The 26,783-nt window shown below is 41.1% G+C and overlaps 2 protein-coding genes across 5 annotated transcripts in view; one reads left to right on the top strand and one right to left on the bottom strand.

The window, feature by feature from the left end:
- Window positions 1-26,783, bottom strand: part of CENPP (centromere protein P) — a 348,698-nt gene that overhangs the window by 275,053 nt on the left and 46,862 nt on the right. The gene's annotated exons all lie outside the window — the stretch shown is intronic.
- OGN (osteoglycin) lies at window positions 1,399-26,364 on the top strand. The gene is made up of 7 exons (XM_063426481.1): window positions 1,399-1,540; window positions 2,094-2,361; window positions 16,407-16,485; window positions 17,684-17,842; window positions 22,464-22,666; window positions 24,214-24,309; window positions 25,848-26,364. The coding sequence occupies exons 2-7, from the start codon at window positions 2,200-2,202 to the stop codon at window positions 26,019-26,021; spliced, it is 873 nt and encodes a 290-aa protein (XP_063282551.1). The 5' UTR covers window positions 1,399-1,540; window positions 2,094-2,199; the 3' UTR covers window positions 26,022-26,364.

Below are 26,783 nucleotides of genomic sequence, written 5' to 3'. Positions count from 1 at the left end.
CAAGGAAGCACAGAGTCACTGTCGCATGGGGCCTTACTCAGAGCCTGTGAGGATTTGGCTATCCGGTATATGCCAAAGGCAAATTTTTTGCGAATTTTGTGGATAGGACAGGAGACCAAGCATCTGACAAAGTGGGGAAGTTCCTTGGGTGGGAGTGACTTCACTACTTTGTGGATTTTAATATTTCAGTTCCGTTCTCTGTTTTCCAGCTGGACTTACCGCATACCTTGGTTTGAGTGTGCAGATTTAAGTTGTTGCACTGTCTCACTTAGGAAAGTCAGACTCTGCTTCTAATCGAAGAGATCTTCCTCAGTTGCTTGAACTCTGTTACTGCTTGCACCTTAATTTGTACAACCCTTATATCTGCCAAAAACATTTGTTTGATGTGTACGAGCAAGTTATATATATTCTGCTTGGTAGACGGTGCATTGCCGTCAGCTATTGCTGAGGCCTTCGACATTAAGAGCATTGCTGCGGGCGGGCCGCATGCTGTTCAGGGCTCGGTGTTGCCCCTCTGTTTCTTGATGTCAGCATTTGGACGATGTCTTGGATTGGGCCTGTTTCTGTGATTTGAAGCCCTTTCTGCCACTGCAGGAGCTTGACTGTGATATTCAGGAGGTAAAGTAACCTATAGGCCTGCTCTGTACCAGTAATTGTTGCTATGCAACCGTGGGCTCCTCAGTGCAGAGTTTTAGCACTCGTGGGGAAAAGGAAGAGCATCCACTGAATCGGTGTCACATCCCCAATGTGTTGGAGGTAATTGCTCCCTGATATCGAGGGTATCTGCAGAGTTAGAGGCTATATTAGCGAGCTTGCACCTCGGAGCTGCGGAGACGTGCGTCTGTCTCGGAGCACTGCGTACCTCCGCCCCGCTCTGCTCTGGTGTTTTGAAAAAACAATTCAAACATGTTAAAGCAGTGGTAACATCACAGGGAAACCCAGGTTCAAATCATTGTCAGATCACCTCACCAGTAAGTGTCCTTGGGCAAGACATCTAACAATATACCTAAAATTCTCATAGAGGTAAGCTTGTTTGGACCTTCTTCACCTCTAAATATCCCCTTTCTATAATTGTAAAGCGCAGCAGAATATGTTTGTGTTATATAAATATGAATAAAAGTAACAACGTGTTTTCCCCTACTGACTATTACACTCCTCAGCCATCTTACAGAGATGATTAACTGAAAGTGGGGTGAGGGGAGAAGTATTCCAAAGCTATACATTAGTGATGTGTTATTGAGCAGGCAAATCTTCACTACTCTCTAATCTAAAGAATACATAAATCCTACAGGCTTCCATTTCCTTGTTCCTTGTCAGTTTATGTCATTGTATGAGAACTGCCTTTTTTTGGGATATTATCTCTTAGCCTGGAGGGAGGGAGAAAATAAAAGTGGAACATCCTTCTCTGTGTATTGGCCCGTGCTGTTAATTTACGTTTTCATTCCACCTACTACAAACTAACTACACATGAACTCTGCTCCCAAAACATCCCAGGTATATAAGAATATGAAAAAAGGAGTCTAGGGATTTGAACAGAAAGGTATGATTTATTTTTTACATTTCACTATTACAAAAATGTAAACAAACTTGCTGTACACTAGAAGATAATGATGTTATGTGTTTGTGTATGTAATACATATATATGTATACATATATGTGTATGTTTATAATATACATTCAGTTAGGGTTATAAACCAATAAAATTCTGCATGTTGAGGTAGAAGTAGTAAAATATTAGAAACCGCAAACATGTTTCTTTGTGCTAGTTTTTATAGTTTTTTTTGAAATCTTGAAAGCTTAATATGTAATTTCTCAGTGTGCAGATTAACCCTCTACAGCATTCAGACAAAGACTTTCCCATAGCGAACTAATTCTACTTAATCAATCAATTTTCAAAGCTTATTATTTCAAAGAAAATAATTTTAAAAAATAATCAGGAAAAGTTATTTTTGTATTATATCATTCTGTTTCAAATATAGACCAGTCTGATTTCATGATCACCTTAAGAGTTAAAATTCATTTCCCCAAATCCTCCTAATAAGCTCCAAGCTTGCCAACAAGTCCTGCAGACTCACTATTGTTATGACATGCAGTTCTCTTCCAGAAACTGAGAAAGGATTTTTTCCCTAAGAAAAAAAAGGAAAGGTTTTTAGACGCTGAAGAGTGAGACTGCGGAGATCTGCTTCAGAGACTGCAACAATGCAGATGATACCTGTTTGGTGCGCTGTGATACTTATCCTACCTTTCATGCAATCAGCCCCTCCTGTACAGCAAGACACGGTTTATGATTATGATGTTTTGGATATGCTTGAGGGACAGCTGTTTAAGCAACACTTTGAAAGGGAAGCACAGAAAAATGAGGTACTTCTGAATGTACACCATATGCTCTTATTGCACAAGGATACCTTGACCCTACATAAAATGCATGAATATTTTTGTTCCCCATAACTATTTAATTTTGATATATCAAGTTTATAAAATTGTTCTGATGAACTGTACCTAGCTTATTTATTAGTTTTAGTAAATGTTTTGTTTTTTTTTGGTGGGAGGGGGGAGGGTAATGCTAGACATCTGTCATTCATGAATATTTCACTTTTGTTTCAAGATAAAAATATATCTCCAAAATCGGTATTAACTCTTAATCAGGGTTTTTTCATGTACTGTGGGGCCCTAAAGTTTACATTCCAAAAAGTATGGAACTGACATGCCTATTCTTAAAACTCATATAGCTATCTCCTTAATTCTTTGTTTAATACAGACTTCTACAATAACACAAATGAGGTTGGCTTTCGAATAGGTCTAAACAGTTGCTAAAATTCCGAAATATAGATTAACCCCCTGATGTATCGATCATGAGTATGTTTATTTTCTTAATAGGATTTTTTAACATTTGTCTTCCCGGGTATTACTTTGAAATGCATGACGTGACGTTTGTGCCACAAAGTGTGAACACTTTGTAAAAGCAAGGATGACTGTCATTGTGTTAAGATAAATTAATATTATTTTCACAAACCAGGCTAAAACAAATTACTTTAAAAAAATATATAAATATATTACAATGTTTCTAGAAATATATTGCACAGTATGGGAGGGGATTATTGATTAAAAGATAATAAGTATTGAGGGAAATTTTATGTAGAAAATTACATTTGGATTAATCAGCTTTATTTTTGACAGACTCAACATATGGAACAAATTCATGACACTGGGCCTCTGGAAAATATGTAATAATGTAAAATTGGTATTTGCTTACAGTCTACTGAGTAAGGTAGTTAAGAGAAAACAAAACAAAAAATCAAAAAGGAAGTATAACTATGCTGCACTGATTAAAGCCCCAGGGCTAGAGAGTAACATTCCTAGTTACCCATATTACATTTCATTAACCCCCTCCCAGTCAGTGTGAAAGCGAAGACTGGATCAACATGCACAGTTTTAAGCAAAGATTATATATATTCCTTATAATCTTTTAACATTTAGAAGTGATTGCGGAACACACAAATATCTGCCAATGGAACGAAAGGCCTATTTCGCTAAAAAGTAATGGCATCCTTGATGTAGGCCCACGCCATTGATGCAGTTATGTTCATAGGTATAACGTTATGCAAACGCACACAGGCATCTTACATATGTAGCACATGTGACACACGCTAAGAGCAATGGTATAAGTACCTATGCAGACCAGAGTACACATGCCTTGCCTGCAATATAGTCAAGCTGGGCTTTCAGCAAAATACGTCAAAAAAAGGGCAGCATGAAGGAGGGGTCCATGTTGCCATTGGTCATCTGTCGCCAGCATGTTACGCATACTTACCACAAAAGCCAAATATGCACAGGATTGACTTTAGCTAGCTTAATAACTCTTGTTTGCGTCTGGCTAATGATGCTACTGGATATGGAGTTACAGCAAAGGGTTTTAACTCTGCATGTGCAGAGTTTCAAACAAACACTGCACATAAAGTCTCCAACCACCATGATCACTCAAGTCAGTAAAGTGGTCATGGTGCTTGGTGTAACCTTTTGAGAATCTCCATCTTTTAAAATGAGGTTTTCCATTGAAAAGCTGTTTTTACTTTTTTTTGCAAGATGGGCAGCAAGACAAGAAGACATTACAGTTCCCATACCAAGTGCCAGTACGCTCCATGCTTCTTGTAAAGAATATGGTGCTATTACACCTGGTTTCCGCTACACTTCGGCAGTTTAGCTTTTATATGTAACAACCTACACTCAATATAGAAAAGTTGATACTGTTTGCACAGACATGCAAATTCATGATTTTTATTAACTTGCATTTTCACATATAGTAATCATATAACTTCATTCATGTTGTTCATGAATGAAACTGCTTGGCATGTGGGTTTTCAGCAAACCAGTATAGCGTTCAGTAAAACTCGTACAACTCAAGTACATATTAAAATGAGGGACAAAAGTATTTGTTAATGTGCTTAGGTTATATTGGCCTCGATTTAATATTGTTCGATAAGCTTTCCAATTGATATAGTATTTTTGGATAAACTTTTAAAATATTTTTTTTAAACAATAAAATGTCCCCCAAAAAATAAATTAATATATAGAACCTCAAAATAATACAACATTAAAATATTTTTGCATAAAATGAAGTCATTTTAAAAGTTTATCCAAAAATATGAAATAATTTGGAAAGCTTATATAACAATATTAAATCGAGTCAATTGTTAGTGCATTGTTAAAAGAAATCAACTCTAGTATGAAGTTTCTTGTCACTCAGAACTCTCTTGCACAAACATTTTCAATCCTTATTTTGAACACAATGGAGTGGTATTGGTAAAGACAAGCTGGTAAATACAATGTTTCTAAAACATTTGAAAAATGTTAGAAAACGTTTCCTCCTCAGCAATTTTGGCCTACATTATACAAATTGGTTGTTAACTGAATGAAGTTAGCTGTAGCAAAAATCCACTGGATTAAGTTTTGGAAAATATTTGTAAGAAATGACTGAATGATTTTTTTTATTCCACTTCAGAAGAGAGATGTGGAATTCTTATGATCTCATCAACAGACTGTGATCATTTCCACTGATACTGGTCATATCCAGTGGCTGAACCAACGTAGTGAGGGCCCTGGTTCAAGAATTTGTTTGGCCAAAATGTAGATCTCCATCTTTCATAGAACTCCTACAATGTTTTGCCAGCTGGGCATCTACCATTTGCCCACCCTTGCAGGCTTGTATTTAGCACTGAGCAGTGTTTGAATGTAAGCATATTTTGTATGGGGTATGCATATGTGAATGTAGGGGTGTGTTTAAAAATAGTGTTATTGTTTGAATGAAGAAGTGTATGTATGTAGTGTTGATGTTTGAATGCAGGCGTGTATTTATGTGTAGTGTCAATGTTTAAATGATGAGATGTATGCACATATACACACATACATGCAGATATACACACTGCCACATACAAACACACACACACACACACACACACACAGGTCAAAGTTTACACTTTTTATAGCCACCATCCAGTTTCCTACCGTTTGGGTGCAAGAGTGTTGTTTCCCTCAGGTCCAGAATGCTGGCTTAGATGTTGGGAGTAAGAGCTTGGCTGTCTCTCTATGTTCTCTGCCCCCTCCTCTCAGCCTACTTCTTCTCTTCTCCCCCCATGCGGTTCTCTCTGTTAGCTCTGAGGAAGTGACAAGCTCTCACCTCCTCCCAGTGCTGCCATAATTAAAGGGGCCCAGTCACGCTGTCAAAACGCCGCAGAGCACAACTGGGTCCCTGATGACATGCCTATCACGTAGCCCTAAGAGCATGGGCCACCCGATGGGCTCCCTCAATGTGCAGGCTCCTGTACAGCCACACCAGTAGTTTTGCCATTGGTCCTAACCTACTAATGAAACATGAAAGCAGGAAGTGTGCAGTGAGGAACTTTGCAAACAGAAATAAGTGTCAGGATTGAAGTCAATTTAAGGCACATATTGCCTTATAATGTTCACAGACTATATAAAGGTTTGTAGAAAAGTATTAAAGGGATACTATAGTGCCAGGAATGCAAAGCACTATCGGTCCCCCTGCCTCTGCCCACCTTCATGCCCCCTCCACCCCCCTCAGCGGTATTCACACTAGAGCTGGCTTAAGCTCTACTAAACGTGAGTAAGACTGTATTAGACTCTGTTGTTATATACACCATCTTTACCAGACGTACTGCACTATCATCTGTCTTTCTCTTCCACATACGGAATAAAAGACCAATACTTTTCTACGTATCCTATAAGCGGGGATTGTACCGCTGTATGCCATCCACACTAGAGCTAGTTCAGCTCTACTACACGTGAGTAGGATTACCATAGATCTCTTCTTCCTGCATATCAACCCTCTTATTAGACGTATTTGCACCATTATTTTTTTTCTTTCTTTACATACGGATCCCGAAAAGCCATCTTCACGTGACCCTTAGAGAGAATACCCCTCCACATAGGCCGTCGGTGTCCCACCAGGCCCTACTAAAGACTTTGTTTTGGCACCACCTACACTTTGGACTTTGTTCATTCTCTAGCTGCACTTTAGTCAGCTTTGGCGCAACCTTCTTCTGTTTTGTCTTGTAAATTACATTTGTCAATCTGTAGCTACAGATAACTGCAGCCTCCTGGTATTGTAAAAAAATATGATAATCTAAACATTTTTTTCCCCTAACAGAATTCAATTAGATGCTATTTTCTTTTTTTTTTTAAATTCTTTATTTATAACAAGGTGAAACACCAACTTCACAATACACAGTGTAAAACATCACAGTGGTATAGTCTTTAGTGCGATCCAGCGTAAGCCTTGAGACAATTATTCAAAACAGATCGTGTGTTATTCTTGGTATTGATACATTAGGCACAGTGGTCTTGAAGTGTCCGTGTATGAGCGCGGTGTCTCTCCAATTTTCCAATAACATAAAATTTAAAGAGAACAAGAATGGCTGCGGTACAAGATATATCTCTCCGGTACACATTTATATAAGATCCCATCTCTGTCAGGTGCACATTACACAGGGCCTCTATACAGCCCGGTCCGAAGGGATACTAAATGATATAATTGCGCATGACTAAGAATAGTACTGGGTGATACCGATCTCTATCCAGTAGGACCAAAATCCAGCCACGGTAGAGATAGAATTAGCAGTGAGAGCCATTTAAGGAATAAAAAGTAGAGAAGAGAAAGGACAGAGGACAATACAAACAAGAAAACCGGGGGTGAGGAGAAGTTTGGAAAGATCGTCAAAGGGGAGGGTGGGGGGGGGGGGAAAGGAGGTGGGGGGGGGGGGGGAGTAGGGGGAGATGTAGTCACTCAAGATAGGAGCAGTCACCCGACCTCAGTACCAGCCGATAGAGTCTTACCCTCCTCTAGAAGCACAGGAGGGGGATCCCAAATCATTCTCATTTAAGGGAACCTGATACGTAAGCATCCGGTTCCCCCATAGGTGTTGGAAGAAATGAGAGCGGTGGTCCGGGTCCCCCTTCCTTGTTACCTAATCACCCGCGCCACTGTCTATCCACGGTGCCCACACTCTATCAAACCGCGCCGTCGTGCCTCTGACCTTAGCTGTGAGTTTATCCATAAGGAACGTATCCTTAATCTTTTGTATTACCTTAAGGAGAGGGGGGGGGGAAGGTTGAAGCCATACCTGGGCCATTGTCCGCCTTGCCGCCAGGTTTACATTATTCAGCAATTTCAGTTCCGTCCTGGTCCAGCCCTCAAGAGGTCTGGCCAGAAGGAAGACCCATGGGTCCAGGTCTATCTCCCTACCGAAGATATCCTTCAGTAAGTTCGCCACTTCCTTCCAGAGTGGCGTGATCCGAGGGCATTCCCACCACATGTGTAGGTAAGTCCCCTTGTGACCGCAGCCTCTCCAGCATAAATCAGTGGATATTCTGTTCATCCTGCACAACTGCACCGGGGTGGTGTACCACCTAAACATGGTCTTATATGCTTGTTCCTGTATTGAGACACAAATAGACGAGGCTGCGGCAGCTTCCCATATCTCCTGCCAATCCACCCCTTCTAACTCTTCACCAAGATCCGCCTCCCATCGGGCTATGTACGTAAGGTCCCCCCATTCCGACGTGGAGGAGCTCATTTGTGCATATAAAGCTGTGATAAGGCTCCTCGGGAACTGTGCCCTAAGGCACATAGCCTCGAAGAAGGTAAGCGGTTGCAACGCACTAGATTTATTGTTCGGGGCCTGTGCAAAGTTCCTGAGTTGTACAAAGCGAAAGAAGTCAGAAGGGCGAAGATCTGCCCTGGCCATTAAATCCTCAAACTGAAGCAGTGACCCACCTTCATAGAGTTGGCAAAGGCGTTGGACACCTGTTCCCTCTATTCCTATGAAGTCCCTGGTGTATAGTCCAGGGGGGAAAGCTTTATTTCTGAGGTAAGGGGTCAATGGGGATGTCCGAGAGGACAACCCGTATTTGACCGATGCAATGTCCCATATCTTCATCGAATTTGCTATGGCCGGGCATTCAATTCGTGTTGTCGGTCTATGTTCACGGGGAACCCACATAAGGAATTGTGGCTTATCAGGTCCCATTAGGGATGACTCAAGGTCAACCCATCTCCTTTCATCTGGAGGGGTGTGCCAATACGCTATCTGCGCGAGTTGGGCCGCCAAGTAATAAAAATAGAAATTTGGCAATCCTAGGCCCCCCCTAGATTTTGTTCTATAGAGGATATTACGGGAAACCCTATGCTTCCTGTTTTGCCAGATAAATTTCCCTGTGGCTTGTTGAAGCGGGCCCAAGTCAGACTTGGTGAGTCGAACTGGGAGAGCCTGGAACAGGAATAAAATTCTGGGGAGGATATTCATTTTTACCGAGTGGATTCTGCCAATCCATGAGATTGGTTTATCCTGCCATCGTTCCATATCCGAGATAAGAGTGCGAATCATGGGAGTGTAATTCTGCCGAAATAGCTGGGCAGGGTCTGCCGTCAGGTGTATCCCCAGGTATTTAATGTGGTGCCTTTCAATACGAATATTGTGGTCATTTCCTATTCGAGCGATATCAGACTCACTCATACTTATAGGTAAGGCGCATGACTTAGGCAGATTCACCTTATATCCAGCTATCTCACCGTATGTCTCTAGGACCCCTGCCAGCGCGTCCATTGACTCCGTCGGTTCCGTCAAAGTCAGCAGAACATCATCGGCGAACGCAGACACAACATATCTCTGGTCCCCCACCGAGATACCGTCAATTTCATCAGTGCATCTCACCTGTTGTAATAGAGGTTCCAGTGACAAAGCAAAGAGCAGGGGCGACAAGGGGCAACCCTGTCTAGTCCCGTTGCCCAAGGCAAACGGTATAGCCTTGGAGCCCGCTATACGGACCCGAGCCCGGACATCCGTATATAATGCCCGAATTGCAGTAATAAACGTAGGCGGGAGGCCAGAGTGTTGTAGGACCTCGAATAGGTATGGCCACTTAACCCTGTCGAAAGCCTTCTCTGCGTCAAGTGACAGGACCAATGTGGGGATTTTCCTCTGTGCTTGCCGCCAGAGAAGGTCAATGTTACGTCGAGTGTTTTCGTATAGCTGTCTACCAGGGATGAAACCCACCTGGTCTGGATGGATCAGTCGATTTAAATAGGGGTTCAGGCGGGTCGCTAAAATCTTGGCTAGAATTTTAGAGTCGTGGTTTATCAATGAGATCGGTCTATAATTCTCCGGGAGTGAGTCGTCCCTGCCCGGCTTTGGTATCAGGATTACGTCGGCCAGCGACATGTCTCTGTCCGGAACACCCCCATTCATCAAATCGTTAAACAACGTCTCAAGATGCGGTACCAGTTCCTCTCGGAACAACTTGTAATAACCACCCTCAAAGCCATCCGGGCCTGGGGCTTTATTGCCCTTCAAGGATGAAATTGCCGCGTCTATTTCGTCGGCCGTGATTTGAGCCCCCAAGGAAAGTACATCGCCGCCCTCTAGTTTTGGTAAGGCCAATCGATCAAGGAAAGCTCTTGCTTCCCCGATCTCACGCTGTTGTCGTTCCCCGTCTACTACTCCAGAATGGTTATATAAGTCGGAGTAATATGCTGTGAATACCGACGCGATATCCGTGGGATCCGTACAACGCTTACCAGCAGCGTCTTTGATGCTCGTGATATGAAAGTGACCCTGTCTCGGGCGGAGGGACCTAGCTAACAACGTGTCCATTTTGTTAGACTTTTCGTAGAATGTCCTCTTAGTCCAAATCACTGCCCTGGCTGTGTCGTCCAAGAGTAACTCTCGCACTGACATTCGCACTTTCTGTACGTCCGCCAATGTGATAGCTGACGGGGCTGACTTATGTTTCTCTTCCGCACGACCCAGGGCCTCTAGAAGGGAGGACAGTAGTTGCAATTTACGTTTCTTTTTTACCGTCGCTTCTCTGATAAAAATACCCCTGATAACCGCTTTGTGGGCGGCCCAGACCGTAGCTGGTCGGAGGTCCGGGGTTGCGTTCCGGAGAAAATAATCGGATAATTCTTGACGGACCGTTTCCACCACGGCCGGGTCCTGTAAAAGCGAAGTATTCAGCTTCCAGGACCACGGAGACGCAACGCATAATTTATCCATAGTTAGTGAAATGTCTGCATGGTCTGACCAGGATATAGAACCGATCGTGGAAACAGAAGCTTTGGACGCCGCATGCGAATTAACTAAAAATAAATCTATCCTAGAATAAGAATCATGGGGCGTGGAATAGAACGTAAAATCACGGTCGTCTGGATGGTGAGCTCTCCATATGTCTATGAGGCCTGTATGCTGTATAAATGTGCGGAGTATCTTGTCCTGACTCCCTCTACCGTGAGATCTCGGTAGCCCACTGCAACGGCTCCGGTCAGCTGCCGGGCACGGGGTGGCGTTAAGGTCTCCGCCCACAACGATCATGCCGTGCGGTAGGCTGTTGATCATTTGAGCCATGGCGTCCCAGAATTCGGCCGATGGAACATTAGGGGCGTAAATATTGAGGAAGTGGATCGTGTGGGAGTGTAAGCTCCCGGAGAGCAGCAAATAGCGTCCCTCCGGATCGGCTGTAACAGTCCCTATCCGAAAGGGGCACCTATGATGAATTAGTATAGCTACTCCGTTCCTCTTGTTTAGAGCTCTCGCCTCATGTACAACGCGGAACGTGTGGTCCCTTAACATTAGTTTTGCTGGCTTAGGTATATGCGTTTCTTGTAGAAAAGCAATATCAGGGTTCAGGCGTTTAAGTTCCCTAAACATAAGGCGCCTTTTACTCGGGGCATTAAGGCCTTTGACATTCAGGGATAACAGTTTCAATGGCATTGCAATAAAGGAGGGAGTCGGCTTGTCACATAAGTTGGATCCTCTACGGATCCATCTCGAGCTTGCAATGTGGGTATCACAACATCTCCCCCCACCGGGGTCCGAGCAGGGAATAGGGGTAGGAAAGTGTAACGGGGATGACAAGAGGTGAGAGGACAGTGAAGGTAGGAATAGAAAGAGTAAGGAAAAAACATAAAAAACATAAAAAACAACAATAGCCTGGACTTACCTATTGCCAGGACCAAATGGGAAATATGTCCAGGCGTTTCCAGGGAACCAAAACGGCCCCAGAACTGCCTCAACATAGACCAACCACGAATAGCACCCCCAGGGTGCCAAACTATCCCCAATTGGAGATAAAAAACTGTTGTAAATAAAAACATAAATAAAAACCGAGATAGAGGGGGAGACCCGTTTGCCGTCCCCAGGTGACTTACAGATCCTAAAAAGAAGAAGCACATTCAAGACTCCAAAAATCCCGCGAGTGCCAGAGCCGGACACCTATATACCGCTGAACCCGCCCCCACTCCCCCGTCCCGAAACTAATAATACATAGAAACAGAACCCGGCTTAAGAGTGGACCTAGCATAAAAATAAACATAACAATAAAAGTAATTGTGGACATAGCGTGAACCAGGTCCCACTGCCCCATCCTGAACCCCCTCTGATAAAAGTCAGAACTTGATGCAAAAGGATAGGGGACAAAAATAACCCGAACACCAGGGATACTGTTACCCGCCGCCCACCGCCCGTGAAGCCCAGGAAGCCCGTCTTGAAAAACAGTGGACCCCCCCCGGGTCCAAACCCTTGGGAGGGAGGGGGGGGGGGGGGCAGCAAACAGAAACAAAGCAGCAATAATATATCGAGAAGCGTTACCCGCCCTACTCCGATCCCGCTCCCCAGAAAAACTGTGAATAATTGTATATTGCCCCCGACCCCCCTGGACCAGGCCCAAGAACCTAAAAATCGTAGTACAAAATACAGTAAGCCATACTACACAGTGTCCCCGAGGAAGGGGGAGGGGGGGGGGGGGCAATCGATACATAACATATACATAGCGAGAAGAAGAGGGGAGAAAAAAAAACACATTACCCGCCTCCCCATTCTGATCCCAGTCCCCAGGAAAAACAGTGTTTAAATAACCGTAGGCCTCTGCACCGAGGGACCAGACACAATCCCCAAAATCATGAGGAGAAAAATGGTGGGCAGTCCCGAAAAAAGGTCCACCGGGAGAGGGGTTGCAACGAGTCAGGACATGGGAAACAGGGCGAGGCCCGGGAGCAAAAATAAGCCCTAACCCTCCCCATAATAAGCAAGCCCACCCGCGGGTCAAGGAGCCCGCTAACCCAGATGTGCCTCGTATAAAAACCCAGTATCCAGGGCCTGCCGCCACCAGAAAGGCCAATAATCAAAAACCCAAAAAGGCATTTCAAGCGGGGCCTAGAGATCACCCGCCCAAACAACCTGATCCCGCCCGCGAGGTCTTACCATCTGGAAATACAGCCCGCCGCTCGGGCATGGCGACAGCGTAGCCCCCTTCCTCATTCATCAGATGTGTACCATTCTCGGGGGAGAGCGACTAGAGCCTCCGCCGCCCCCTTCGAAATCGGGAAGTCATCAGGGGTTTGGATCCCCAGCTCGGACAGGAACTTCCTCGGGTCACCGTCCGGGAACAGAAGCTTCGTGCGGCCATCCTTGAAAGCCATCAGCCGGAAGGGATGACCCCAAGCGTACTTGATGGTGTGGCGCTGTAGGAGTTCCGTGATCGGGCGCCAGTCCCTGCGCCTCTGCAACGTCAGCGGGGTAAGGTCTTGGTAGAGAGTGAGGTTGGCCCCGTTATAGAGGATTTGACGATCTCTGCCATGCCTCATCAAAGCCTCTTTAGTTTGAAATGACAAGAATTTAATTATAACGTCCCTCGGGCGCCGATCTTCCGTTCTTCTGGCCCTGAGGGCCCTATGCGCCCGTTCAATATGCCACAAGTGCTCTGGGATGTCGGGGAGCAGCGGCCTGAAAATCTCCAGAATGACCTCTGCCAGGGACCCTTCCCCCTCTTGTTCGGGTAATCCCCGGAGGCGTATATTATTGCGCCTTGTTCTGTTCCCCAGGTCGTCTATAGCTGCTTCTGCAGTAAGTAGTTGGGAGGTGAGGTGGTTAATTTGAGCGGCTGCAGCGTTATGGGCTATAACCGTGGATTCAACCCGCTGCTCGAGCACCGCCGTCCGTACCCCCAAAGCCTGTATTTCAGCTTTCACCTCTGAGGTGGTACGAACCATCTCAGAGGCAAGGTAGCTACGAACCTCCGACAGTTTCGCCAATATTTGGCTGGTGTCGGAATCCGATGCCACACCGCTTGCTGGGCTCACAGGAGAACGGGGCGTAATCTGGCCTTCTCGTCCGCCATCTTGTGTGCTTAGTCGCACGGCGCGAGAGGCTGCAAACATCTCCGGTACTACAACTCCCGTTTCTACCGCCTTTTTCACCTTAGTTTTCGTCGTTCTCCGGTCCATCACTGCTCCCACGACTAATTCGGTTTGTTCAAGGGTTTATCTCCGCTTTTGTATGCCGTTGGCACCGTGGTCGCAGCGGAGCTCTACCCGGACACGTCCAGCTCGCTCGGCTGCAGACCACGCCCCCTAGATGCTATTTTCATCACTAGTAGGATTTACTTAAAATTGCTGTTTAACTCTTGTCTGTCCCTCGCCAAAACCATAACCATAATGAAGTGAAAGTATAAAAGTCAAATAAAAGAATCTTATTTCAGGTATTTACATTCGAAACAAGTTAAAATAAAAATAAAATAAACCAATTAATAGTGTTAAGTGATGATAGAAAGCATGTTTAGGATCACAGCAATATCAGGTTATTTATGGCTACAGCTTAGCAAATACCCAACATTATTAGTACTTTGCTCTATCATCTGACTGGCATCAGAAAGAGGACGGATTTTATTTATTAAAAGCAATATCTACTGTTTCAGATTACAGAAGTGCTTTAAAAAAATAAATAAATAAAAAGATAATCTACACTGGTTTTTCTGTTGAAGTAAGAAGATGATCAATGCATCACATGCAGGATAAGTAAAATGTTGAGCATGTCATGATGCACAGAGGTTTGCCTTACCACTCCACATTTAGTGCAGAAACAAGACTCATAATTTTGAATATGAGGTTTTGCTGAAAATGGTTTTAATTAAAGGATTACTTGAAGCACTTCAGTGATTTAAAGTGGTCATGGTGTCTGGAGTATTTATGGTGCATATGGTGCACGAAGTTTAACCCTTCTGTTGGCAAAGGTGTAACTCCACCTCCGACAGCATCATAGTTGTGTCATCAGCCAGCCTGGAACTACAGTGTCAATTCTGTGCAACTTTCATAACACAAAATGTAAGTCATTGGCTGAGAGTGATCAGCTGACACTCAACCAATGAATGGTGACTGCAGCTGCTTCCTGCTACTGAAGCTCTGAACGTCACAGAACCACCATATAACATTGGACCCGGCAGGGACCCAGGTAAACGGTTTTCCCCATTACGGGGGAACTAGTCCAGGGTACTCCTCCCATCATAACCACTACAGTGGGCTTATTGATTCTTTAAGAGGTAAAGCACCTAAACAGCTCATACTGCATGCATAGGTTTTGGTGTAAGGAGATTTCTTGTCCAGTCTAACTTCTTATAGTAGTTTGAAACAATTATTGGAATTCCCTGCAGTCACAGAGGTAAACCCACCCCCTCAAATTCATGACATGGAGAAGTTCTGCATAGTGCAGTACACGTATGTTTATGCAGTGTGCCAGCTGTGGAAAGGGGCAAACCCATGTATGTATTAGAGTAGCTCTTTCACAGTTTTCTGCAGAAAAGTATTAAATGGTACCTGTGATGACAAATACAACTTAATTGTTATTGATAGCAAACCAAATTTAATCTGTACTTTCCCTCTCCTGTCAGTCAATTCTTCAGTCTCTGCCAACAGCAGAGACATAAGAAGGCTGTGCACCACGTGATTTATCTGGTACAACCTGGGTATATCTCCTGTTTGCCTTTAGCCTAAGGAAAGGCAATTTCTGCAACTAGAATGAGGGGCAGGTTTTGTGTGAGAGCAGCCTGGAGAGAAAGAGCCATAATGATGTATTACAGCTGCTTTGGACAGGCAATCTGAGAATGGATAGAGAGAACAGATACATTTTATTTACATACCACAAAGCCAACAAGCTTTTAACCTGTTATGGGAAGCTTGTCTGTTCTTCAGAAACAGGGGTATGCAGGGAAGGCATGTCTTACAGCAGTTGTAACACCCACTGAAAATATGATTGATGCTCTCAGCAGGAGACAGGTGTAATGGAAATAAATAAAAAATATGAGCTTTTAATAGTATTAAGGTAAGATACCCCTAATTGTTTAACATCAAGTCAAATGGTCAGAAATCTGCAAACATATATCTGTCATGACAGGTTGATTTTAAGAACAGAAAGGGCCCCAGGCAGACCTTCTATGCATTCTTCATAGAAATGGTGAATGGGGCCAAGCAAACTCATAAATCCTGGCCCCGTCTAACCTCTGGACTCTAGGCAGCCTTATAAGGTCACCTAATGGTTAACCTTGCACTGGCTTTCTGCTAAGGAGCTTTGTTGTGTACATGCAATGCGGTCTAAAGCTCAATTTAGGGGTTTATAAAATATGTTTAGTACTCCCACTGAAAATAAAAGAATGTCTTTAACTGGTTGTCAGTTGCCAGTTATTTCCTAGTCTCTCCAGAGCTCAGTGCAGTAAATTAAAAACGTTGGTTCAACAGAATTATTTAATTGGATACCTTTTTTTTTTATCTTTAGGACGCCTTAAAAGAGTGTCAACTCTATCCTGTAGACGTATCCTTACTCATACCTAAGACTAAGACTTCTAAGACTCACACGGTTTCCTAATTGAACGACATTAAAGTACATATTTTTATCTTCTTATAGGAGATCAAATGTATTTAATGTCTTCAGTGTAAACAGAACTGAAAGACAAAGAAAGAGGCAACAAAAATATCAATTGACATTCTCTATAGTGCAGTTGCTACACGGTATAGCAAAGGTTTTCAAATTTGATTTTATCTTCATTTTAAATTCTTGTTTTATCTTTAGGAAAATGGTCTCATAATTGCATCTAAACAGAGAAATAAAAGAGATGATGATGATACTAAAGAAACTACGGATGCCAAAGGTATAGTACAAACAAGATGTTTTACATAGAATAGCATTCCACATTAATACAAATTAGTAATACATTCTGGGTTTAGGAATATTCATTTTAAAACTGTCAAGTTCCCAAGTATTGCACCTGGTGTTGTCCTAAAATAGGTACTCTGTGTAGAAGATTAATTAACAGAAAATGTGTAGTTAGGAAGCATCTTAAAGGTAATTACCCTGTTAATCCAAAGACTCCAAACCCTAAACACATCTAACACTTTCAATACCATTAGAAATGATGCCATTAACAAGTGGTGCAATGCCACTGCATTTCTGTAATGCAGCACCCTTTCATTATCACTATAGCAACATTGACATCTAAAACTCACCATTTCAACAGCAATGTTTTAAATGGATATGTGTCTGTACTAGTAATAACAAACAATATCAGTGTATGAAACTGGATGTATATAATCTGCTTGTAACATCGTATTTGCATATAACCAAAATGAGATGTGTAGTAATTTGGATGGAGAGACTGATTAAATAAAGGACAGCTAGGCTGTAAACGCTCACTCAGTATTTTAAAATATTTACAATACATAAAAAAATGTATTTACAAAAATACCCCACAAAAAGATACAAAGAGTACTAAACTTTTATTTGTGTTGTATCACTCAAGGCTTGAAGCAAAGTTAAACAAATCTGGAAACTATAAAAATATGCCTAAAATCAAATGAATATATGCTAGTACCTATACATTATATTATACCAAAACTACCCCACCTCGTAGAGTCTACTATGCCAAAGAATTCACAGACACATGGGAAGAAAATAAAGTTTTTAAATAGCGGTGTTTTGGGGGTTTTTTTTGGTCCCAGTTTTCTGGCAAATCTATTAGCACAATGTATACATAGAATTGAATGTTTTTTCAAAAAAGCATAAGTTATAGCATGACAAACATTGACTTTTCTTTTTGGCAAAAATACAAACAAAAAAACAGCCATTAACCTTGAGATATGAGGCTATCTGAAAATCCAATAAGATTATTTTAAGATTGAAGATTACGTTTTAAATAGCTTATAATAAAAAATGTTTTTACTTTTATCACATATAAAAGCATATCGATCACAAAACACCTAAGCTATTGCACAAAGTCAGGACCCTGGGCTTGCCAGTATGTTTCATAGTATACTTTACACTGAACGTCTGGCCCACATTTTTCTCTACAGATTTACCCACATGTCTGGCTTGTGTTTGCCTCAGTGGATCTGTGTACTGTGAAGAAACAGATATGGAGGAAATACCTCCTTTGCCGAAAGAGACAGCATACCTTTATGCACGTTTTAACAAAATTAAGAAGGTCACTGCAAAAGACTTCGCTGATTTCCGTAAGTTGTCATATGACAAAATCTTCGTTTAACTGAACTATTAGAAATAGTTTTGCACATTATCTACTCTCTTAAAATCAGTGAACTTCAGATTGACAGCTAATGCAATATTTTCTTTGTTTTATAAACATATAGTTTTGACTTAAAGGGACACTCCAGGCACCCAGACCACTTCTGCCCATTGGAGTGGTCTGGGTGGCACCTCTCATCACCCTTAATCCTGCAAGTGTAATTATTACAGTTTTTATAAACTGCAATAATTACCTTGCAGAGTTAAGTCCTCCTCTTGTGGCTGTCTATCAGACAGTCTGACATCGGCAGGTAAGTCACTGAAGGGGTTTTAATTCCTTCAGCAACATGGGATGGGGGCTGGGATGGAGGGAGCACTGCAGGGTCCTGCATTGCCAGGAAAACGGATTTGTTTTCCTGGCACTGGAGAGTACCTTTAATTCCCACCATTTTCAGTGTGCCACATTACCAGCTCCACATTTCAAGTACACCTATTTGCCAATATCACTTAGAAATCGAAGAATTCTAATTTCCTATTAGGCCACTACTTTTCTATCTTCTCTATCTTCTCTATAATCAAAAGGTCTGATTACGAAAACTCAAGAGAGCAATTTATTTTTCCATTTTTAACCCCAAATTCCAGGTCAATAGTGCTACCAATAACACTTATGACATCCAGTCATTCTGTAAATTGTATTGCTTTCTTCTTAAATAAGCTGTCCTTGACCCTATCTGAAAACAAAATGCAACCAATTGGTATTGTTCACGTTTTAACTATTAGGTTAATCACTGTAACCTACTGTTAAAAAAAAATAATCAAAAAGTCTTACACATACATTGATTACCACTATTACAGACCAGAATATTGTCACCATGCTTGTCTCCCTTACCCACTGTTCATACCATTTGTCAGTCATTACATCTTCATCCTCTCGAATTGTAATGTTAATATTGGTTGCATTATCACAAATACCTGTACAACTATATCTTAAACTAGATCTAACCACTGCTAGTCCATTAGTAAAATGTCCAACTATCACTTACAGAATTAATCTAGGGCTGCGCCATTCTTGTTAACCCCTTAAGGACCGATGACGGTTCAGGACCGTCATCGGAAACATCCCCTTGAGGACCGATGATGGTCCTGAACCGTCATAACGGTTTTGGGGTACTTACCTGATCGCCATCGTTCCCCCGGCGGCGATCAGCGTTTCGTCCGGTCCAGGGGGGCTGCCTGTCTGCCCAGGCAGTCTCCCCGCGGCAGATTAGGACCACGCGGCCACTTGATCGCTGATCACATGGCCGCAATAGGTGCCTGTGGGGGGACTGTCTGTGCTGATTGGCAGTCTCCCTGCAAGTGTAAAATCATAAAATAAAGTTAGAAAACTAGCAATCAGTGTAAAAAAAATTATATATATATATATATATATATATATACACACACACACGCACACACATGTATTATATCTATAAATATATATATATATATATCTTATATACATAATGTCAAACTAAGTGTAAAAATAATTTTTACTAATTTAAAGAAAATATATATATATATATATATATATATATATATATGTAATTTTATTCTAACAATATTTTGATAATATATATCTATATTTATATCAAAATACACTTAGAATGTAATGATATATATATGTATAAATAAATAAAAATAATATGAAATATACATATGTCCATATACATAATTACATAAATAATTTCCTAAATATACATGCAGACTTCAAATATATATATATATATATATTTAAATTCTACGTGCATATTTATGTAATATTTTTACCTAATTAAGTAATTTTATTGATGCAATTTGAGGGACATGCCTGACAACCGAGGCCGAAAGTCCAGAGAATTTAATTTGCTAGCACTGTGTTTAACCCTGTAACTTTCTATGACACCCTAAAACCTGTACATAGGGGGGTACTGTTTTACTCGGGAGACTTCGCTGAACACAAATATTAGTGTTTCAAAACAGTAAAACATATCACAGCGATCATATTGTCAGTGAAAGTGAAGTTTTTTGCATTTTTCACACACAAACGCCACTTTCACTTATGATATTATTGCTGTGATACATTTTACTGTTCTGAAACACATATATTTGTGTTCGGCAAAGTCTCCTGAGTATAACAGTGCCCCCAATGTACAGGTTTTGTAGTATAAGGGTCAAATATTTTTACATGGAAAATTACCATTACTGTAGCCATTTTGACCTACCCTTTTAGGGACCTCCGCGTCCCGTAGTTCGTAAACGATTATGTTGTTCTCTACCGCTTTCTTATTTATACAAAGGCAAACTGGTCTCTATACACACCAAGACCACATAGAGTGAGGCAGCCACTTTCGCTCCACATTCATCTGTAAGCCTACCTGCTGTGGATCTGCGCATCCATCATGCCTATTGCTGATGTACCTTGAATGGAGACCTGCGTGTCCCACTGCTATCTCATTTGACTGTCTTGTTTGCTTATTCACTTTGCTGACAGACAATAATAAAAAGTGACTTTACAAAAAAAAAAGAAAATTACCAGGTTGGTTATTTTGCCTTTGAGAGCGTATGGTAGCCCAGGACTGAGAATGACCCCCATGATGGCATACCATTTGCAAAAGAAGATAACCCAAGGTATTGCAAATGGGGTATGTCCCGTCTTTTTTAGTAGCCACTTAGTCACAAACACTGGCCAAAATTCACCTTGAATTTTGTTTTTTGCAATTTTCACACACAAACAAATATACATGCTAACTTTGGCCAGTGTTTGTGACTAGGTGGCTACTAAAAAAGACTGAACATACTCCATATTGAATACCTCGGGTTGTCTACTTTAAAAAAATGTGTACATGTGAGGTGTGATTCAGGGATTTATGACAGATAACAGTGTTACAATGTCAATATTGATACATTATTTAAATAAATATATATATTGAAACAGGAATGTCCTACTTGTACTTATAGCCCTATAACTTGCAAAAAAAAAAGCATGTAAACACTGGGTGTTTTTAAACTCTGGACAAAATGAATCTATTTAGCAGTTTTTTTTCATTAGCTTTTCTAGATAAGGAACAGATTTTTCAAGTAAAAGTCCAAAAATATTTTTTTTTTTCAATTTTTCACCATATTTTATTTTATTTGTTTAAAGTAAAATATATGACATGATACAAATTATGGTATGTAAAGAAAGCCCTTCTTGTCCTGAAAAAAACAATACATAATTTGTATGGGAACCGCAAATGAGAGAGCGGAAAATTACAGCTAAACACAAACACCACAAAAGTGTCAAAACCGCTCTGGTCCTTAACGTACAACATGGCCAAAACAGGCCGGTCCTTAAGGGGTTAAACTGCTGTACAAAGCCTTATCAGACTTTTCCTCAGTTCCTACAGTTTTTCTTTTGTTGTTTTAGGCCCTTACAACACACATTTAGAGACACTGATTAACATACCAAGCAATGCCTCTCCCATTTCACCTCTTATAACTTGTCTTACTAGTGTCTTCTGACTGCCCATCGTCTACTTTCTTACTCTACATCGGTTTGTCATACAGTACAAAATGTCATATAACAGTCTATCTTCAATTCAGAGTGGTTTACACAATTTTAGTGTAATTAGGACATATTTCCTCCAGGTGGTAAGCTTCTTTGAGATCATCCTTGTCTCCTCTTTTTTCACAGTCACTTACTTGTATTTGTTTTCTAGTCAGGTTGGATGGATGGATATAATATTTGTTAAAGGGACACTCAACTGCCCAAACACAAAATAAATACAAATTACTGATTAGTATATATACCCGAAATGAAAACGTGCATACATTTAATTATGCATTTTGCATTGGGATTATATCTAAAAACAGCTTGCAAAACCTGTTGTTTGCTGCATTTACAAACTGTCTTCTAACTCCGCTCAGAATTTCTGTGTCTGTCAAATCACAGACTTCCCAATGCAGCTCAATGAGAAGTATGTACATGGCATGTGTTTTGAGCAACTGCAGCCTCTTGAGTTTAGTGCAACAAAGTTAATCAAACCAGGAATAGGTATAACCAGGTTAATTTCTAAAAAAAAAAAATTAAAAAATTAATTAAATTTCTACTGAAATCGGCACTTTTTGCAATATAAAAAAAAAAATAGGACACACTTCACACATGCAGCTTTTCAGCAAGCTAAGGGGCTTTCGGGGTCTGAAATGTACCTTTAAGTGTACAAGGAGCCTCTCTTTAGGAAGCATGCAGTCTGCATATTCACATCTAGACACTCATTAGTTCTTTGTATGGTGATATGATTTATTATCGAATTGATAGAGGAAAACGTATCCAGTTCCCCCCCGCAAATTTAATGAAAAAAAAAAAAAACTAACAGCACCAGTATAGTCATCTTTCAACAGCCAATAACCGTTGCCATGGAATGGCTGGTGCATGTTCTGTTAAAAAAAAAAAAAAAAGATACACATTTCTTACTCTGTTACTTTTACTGTCAATAAATTAGCATTTTATAATGCACAGATTCAACACTAGCATCAAAAGAAGAAAATAAAATGCTATTTGAAACTTTCCTGATATTTTTTTGTTTGTTTTCTTTTATATAAAAATATATACAGCTACATTAAAGAGAATCGATTTAACTGGCAATGAGATATCAGAAATTGAAGATAAAGCTTTTGAAAAGTTAGTTTTACTGGAACAGCTTTCACTCGCAGAAAACAAACTCACACGGATTCCAGCTTTACCTACAAAGCTGACCTCATTCAACGCAAACCACAACCTCATTAAGAGCAAAGCAATTAAAGCAAATGCTTTCAAGGTAACATTTTTTTATTGAATATTAATTGCAAGTGGTGCAAATATTACTAAGAAACGGTCATGAAAAAAAAATCACATCAATCAGGATTTCAGAAATTGTCCTTATTTGGTCAGACTCGGTTCTTAGTCATCGCCACTTATCCCAAAATACTAAGTATGTATGTATACAGTTATTCATTTACCATCATACCAAACATTGCCCATACTGGCACTTACACATGATGCTACCAAGTAGCTAGTTCATGCTCTTAGAATTTCTCATATTGACTACTAACTGGTCACTCCAGAAATCATAAAGCCTGTCAACAGTCTATAATGAATGCTGCTGCAAGGCTTACTTTTGTCTCCAGTCACCTCACACATCACCCCTGTGTCTATCATTACAGTATCTTCCTGTACCCTATAGGATTCAATTAAAAATAACTGATCTACAAAACTTATCTCCAACTCTACCTTCCCACCTCTCCCCGCTACATTTATTCACTAATATGCACACCCTTTTTCTCTTTCACTCTGCTCTGTAGATGACCTCCTGTCCTGTTGCTCGTACCCGTACTGCTAACTTACGCCTACAGGACTTCTCACAGGGAGCTCCACAGCATGCCTCCCCTCATTAGCCTCTCCCCTAGTCTTCAATTTTATAAAAAGTCCTTTAAAACCCATCTCTTCAGAATAGCATATGGCCTCCCAAGGTAAATAGTAATCCTCAAACCTATTTTTCATGCCCTCAACTTAATATGTGTGCCCACAGACCACTTCACTCTGACATTCCAATTCTGTTGTCACCTGGTTGCTCTTCCTCACATTGCCCTTCCTATTATGTTTTTATACCCCTCCATCTCTAGATTGTTCATCAACCTATTGTTCCTGTAAAAATTTGTAGCAAATTTTCTCAATCGTTAAATTCCTCCTTTATAATTTTATAAAGCTCTATGGAATAAGTTAGCATTGCATAAATGCTAAATAACAATCATCATACGTTGCACTTGTCACTTTACTTTGTTTTCATTCACACTGAGGCCATATGTAAAGAAAATTAATGACTGTATATGCTTTAGGTTCTAATTACCTGTGTTATTACCTGGTCTTATTACTTGGTCTCTAGTCTAATTTTATTGGTCCACACTTGCTCCCTAATGGTTTGGCTTCTTACCAGGTATACCCTGGGCGCCAGTCACTTGGTCTATGGAAAGTCAAAAACTCCTGCACGGAAGTACTGATTCACTGCCAGGCTCTGCTAAATGCAGAGAGCTTCTGGCTCTTCTAATGGAGGTGATCAGTGCCCAGCAGGCCCCAGGTAAGATGTCAAACCATTTGCAAATGATCTAACTTTTTACAATGGGGACACTAGCGCACTCCTTGCATCAAAATTACTACAGTGTGCTGTAGTGGTTATGGTGCTTGGAGTGTTTCTTTAAATCCATGTAAGTAATAAGTCATAACACAGGATACCACATTCAACATATGTGAACATACACAATGTAGCCTTCACTTCAAACCCAATCTCTATAGCAAAATAAAAGTTTTAATCAAATTATATCCCTACAGAAAATGACCAATTTAGCTTACCTCTACTTGGCTAACAATCAGCTGGAAAGTGTACCACAGAACCTGCCAGAGAGCCTACGTGTCATTCACCTACAGGTTTGTCAATGTTCTCATCATTATAGCATAGTATTTGATGATGTCAAGCTGAATATTTACAGCTAATTTAAAGGCTTTATGTAAATCTTACCTTTATTCTAGTCTGTTGCTGCTGGCTCTGCCCCTGATCTGCCTGCTTGGCTGACACATGTAGCCTTCTGACGCTTAATTAACTACAACTCCCAAGCACAGGCTGTTTATGGATTATAAGGGGATACAGTACATGAAATGCTGGAGGGGTGCTAACTGACTACATCAGGAGTCCCTCACATTCTGTGCTCCCTGACGTTCCCCGTCCTTGGGGTGTAATGTTTAGCCGGCAATGCTGCTTCATTTAGTCAAAACAGTAGACAAAGTAGTGATATACTCATGGCAGGGAATTCAAAACACAGCCAGGGTTATTCACTAAAGCAGGGGTGGGGAACCTTCGGCCCTCCAGATGTTTTGGACTACATCTCCCATAATGCTCTTACAGTCATAATGCTAGCAAAGCATCAATGGAGATGTAGTCCATAACATCTGGAGAGCCAAAGGTTCCCCCCACCCATGCACTAAAGAAGTGAGAGTTGCCAGGAAGTCAAAGGGAATTTGAAATTACCGTCAAAATTAAAACATAATTGACTTTTGCATTTTTCTAACTAAGCTATTAAACCGTTCATCATTGACCTGGGTTGGTGGATGAGCCATAACCATTAGGGCAACATTTCTTACAACCCAGGATATAACCTAATTAATTATAACCTAAGTTTTAATGAACAGTGAAGAAAAAAACATTTTACTTGAGTTAAACTACTCTTTTCTAAGCAATGCTTTCCGATGTTCCTTTTGATACAAATATTTCTCAAAATCTAGTTCATCATCAGGTGTTAAAGGACCACTATAGTGCCAGGAAAACATACTCCTTTTCCTGGCACTATAGTGCCCTGAGGGTGCCCTCACCCTCAGGGTCCCACTCCCCCTGGGCTGAAGGGGGAGGAAGGGGTTAATCCCTTACCTTTTTTCCAGCGCTGGGCTCCCTCGGCGCTGGGATTCTCCTCCCTCTTCTGATGTCATCAGGTGAATGCGCATGCGCGGCAAGAGCCGCGCGCGCATTCAGCCAGTCCATAGGAAAGCATTCTCAATGCTTTCCTATGGACGCTGGCGTCTTCTCACTGTGAAAATCACAGTGAGAAGCGTGGAAGCGCCTCTAGCGGCTGTCAATGAGACAGCCACTAGAGGCTGGATTAACCCCTTAGGTAAACATAGCAGTTTCTCTGAAACTGCTATGTTTACAGCAGAAAAGGTTAATCCTAGATGGACCAGGCACCCAGACCACTTCATTAAGCTGAAGTGGTCTGGGTGCCTATAGTGGTCCTTTAAGGTTCATGAAAGGGCAGCACCATTGTTAAGTTTGCCTGCAAAATAAAGCATTTTAAAGAGGTTGCTATGTTGGTTCCCAAAGATTCCTTTCTAGTCTAGTACATATAGTTTGTATAGTCTTCTTGCCTTACAAACATTAATGGGTTTGCTAATCTGTAATATATGAATTTATCTTGCAGTTCAACAATATCACTTCAATCACAGATGACACATTCTGCAAATCTAACAACACATATTATGTTCGAACCAAGCTAGATGAAGTTCGACTGGATGGAAACCCTGTCATCCTGGGAAAGTATCCCAACAGTTTCACCTGCCTGAGAACTTTGCCATCAGGCTCTTACTTTAAATAGTATGGCTTAATGTGCTACCATTTCCTTCTTCTTATATATCTTGCAATGCTGAAATAAAGCCCTTTATTAACTAACAAACAATTAAGAAAAAATAAAAAAAAGGCAAATTTTTAGTTAGTTGGCCATACCTTTGATTTCATTAATGCCTTGTAAACAGTTACTGTAGCAAAGGTGGAGAGAAGACACTTTGTAAAGTAAACGCATAACAGTACAGGAAGGACGGTTTCAGTGATGTCATAGTAACAATGAGGTTTAGAAAGTTAACAACCTAGTCCATTATATGTGGGTTAGAAATTTATATAAACAAGGGACTTCCATCTATAAAAGTGCATCTCAAACGTTCTGATAATGGGACTTGTTTTTTTTTTTTGGGGGGGGGGGGGGGGGGGCGGGATGCCCACAGAGGTCAGTAACAGATTTACTATACCATACCCTTTTATCACAAATACCAAAATCTTATTTCTAATTGGCTGAGAGGTTCAGCTCAGCTGTAAATGCTGCATGTAGAGTTGAGTTGACAGCAGTGTAAAGCTACTTCCACTTTTAACTTCTCCACTGAGCTTCTCTGCCAGACATGGTCAATGTAGTGCTCACTACAGACATGGTCAATGTAGGACACTACAGACATACAATTATATTGTGCTGATAATTACATTTTAATATACTGGGGATGGCATTGATTCCCCCCCCCCAAGCAATACATTATTTAGAGATGCAATATAAAACCACTATGTGCAGGCTGTAACATGGTTTCATGGAAAA

The sequence above is a fragment of the Pelobates fuscus genome, chromosome 7 (assembly GCF_036172605.1).
Source record: "Pelobates fuscus isolate aPelFus1 chromosome 7, aPelFus1.pri, whole genome shotgun sequence".
Lineage (NCBI taxonomy): Eukaryota > Metazoa > Chordata > Amphibia > Anura > Pelobatidae > Pelobates > Pelobates fuscus.
This window is presented reverse-complemented; position numbering and strand designations above follow the sequence as displayed.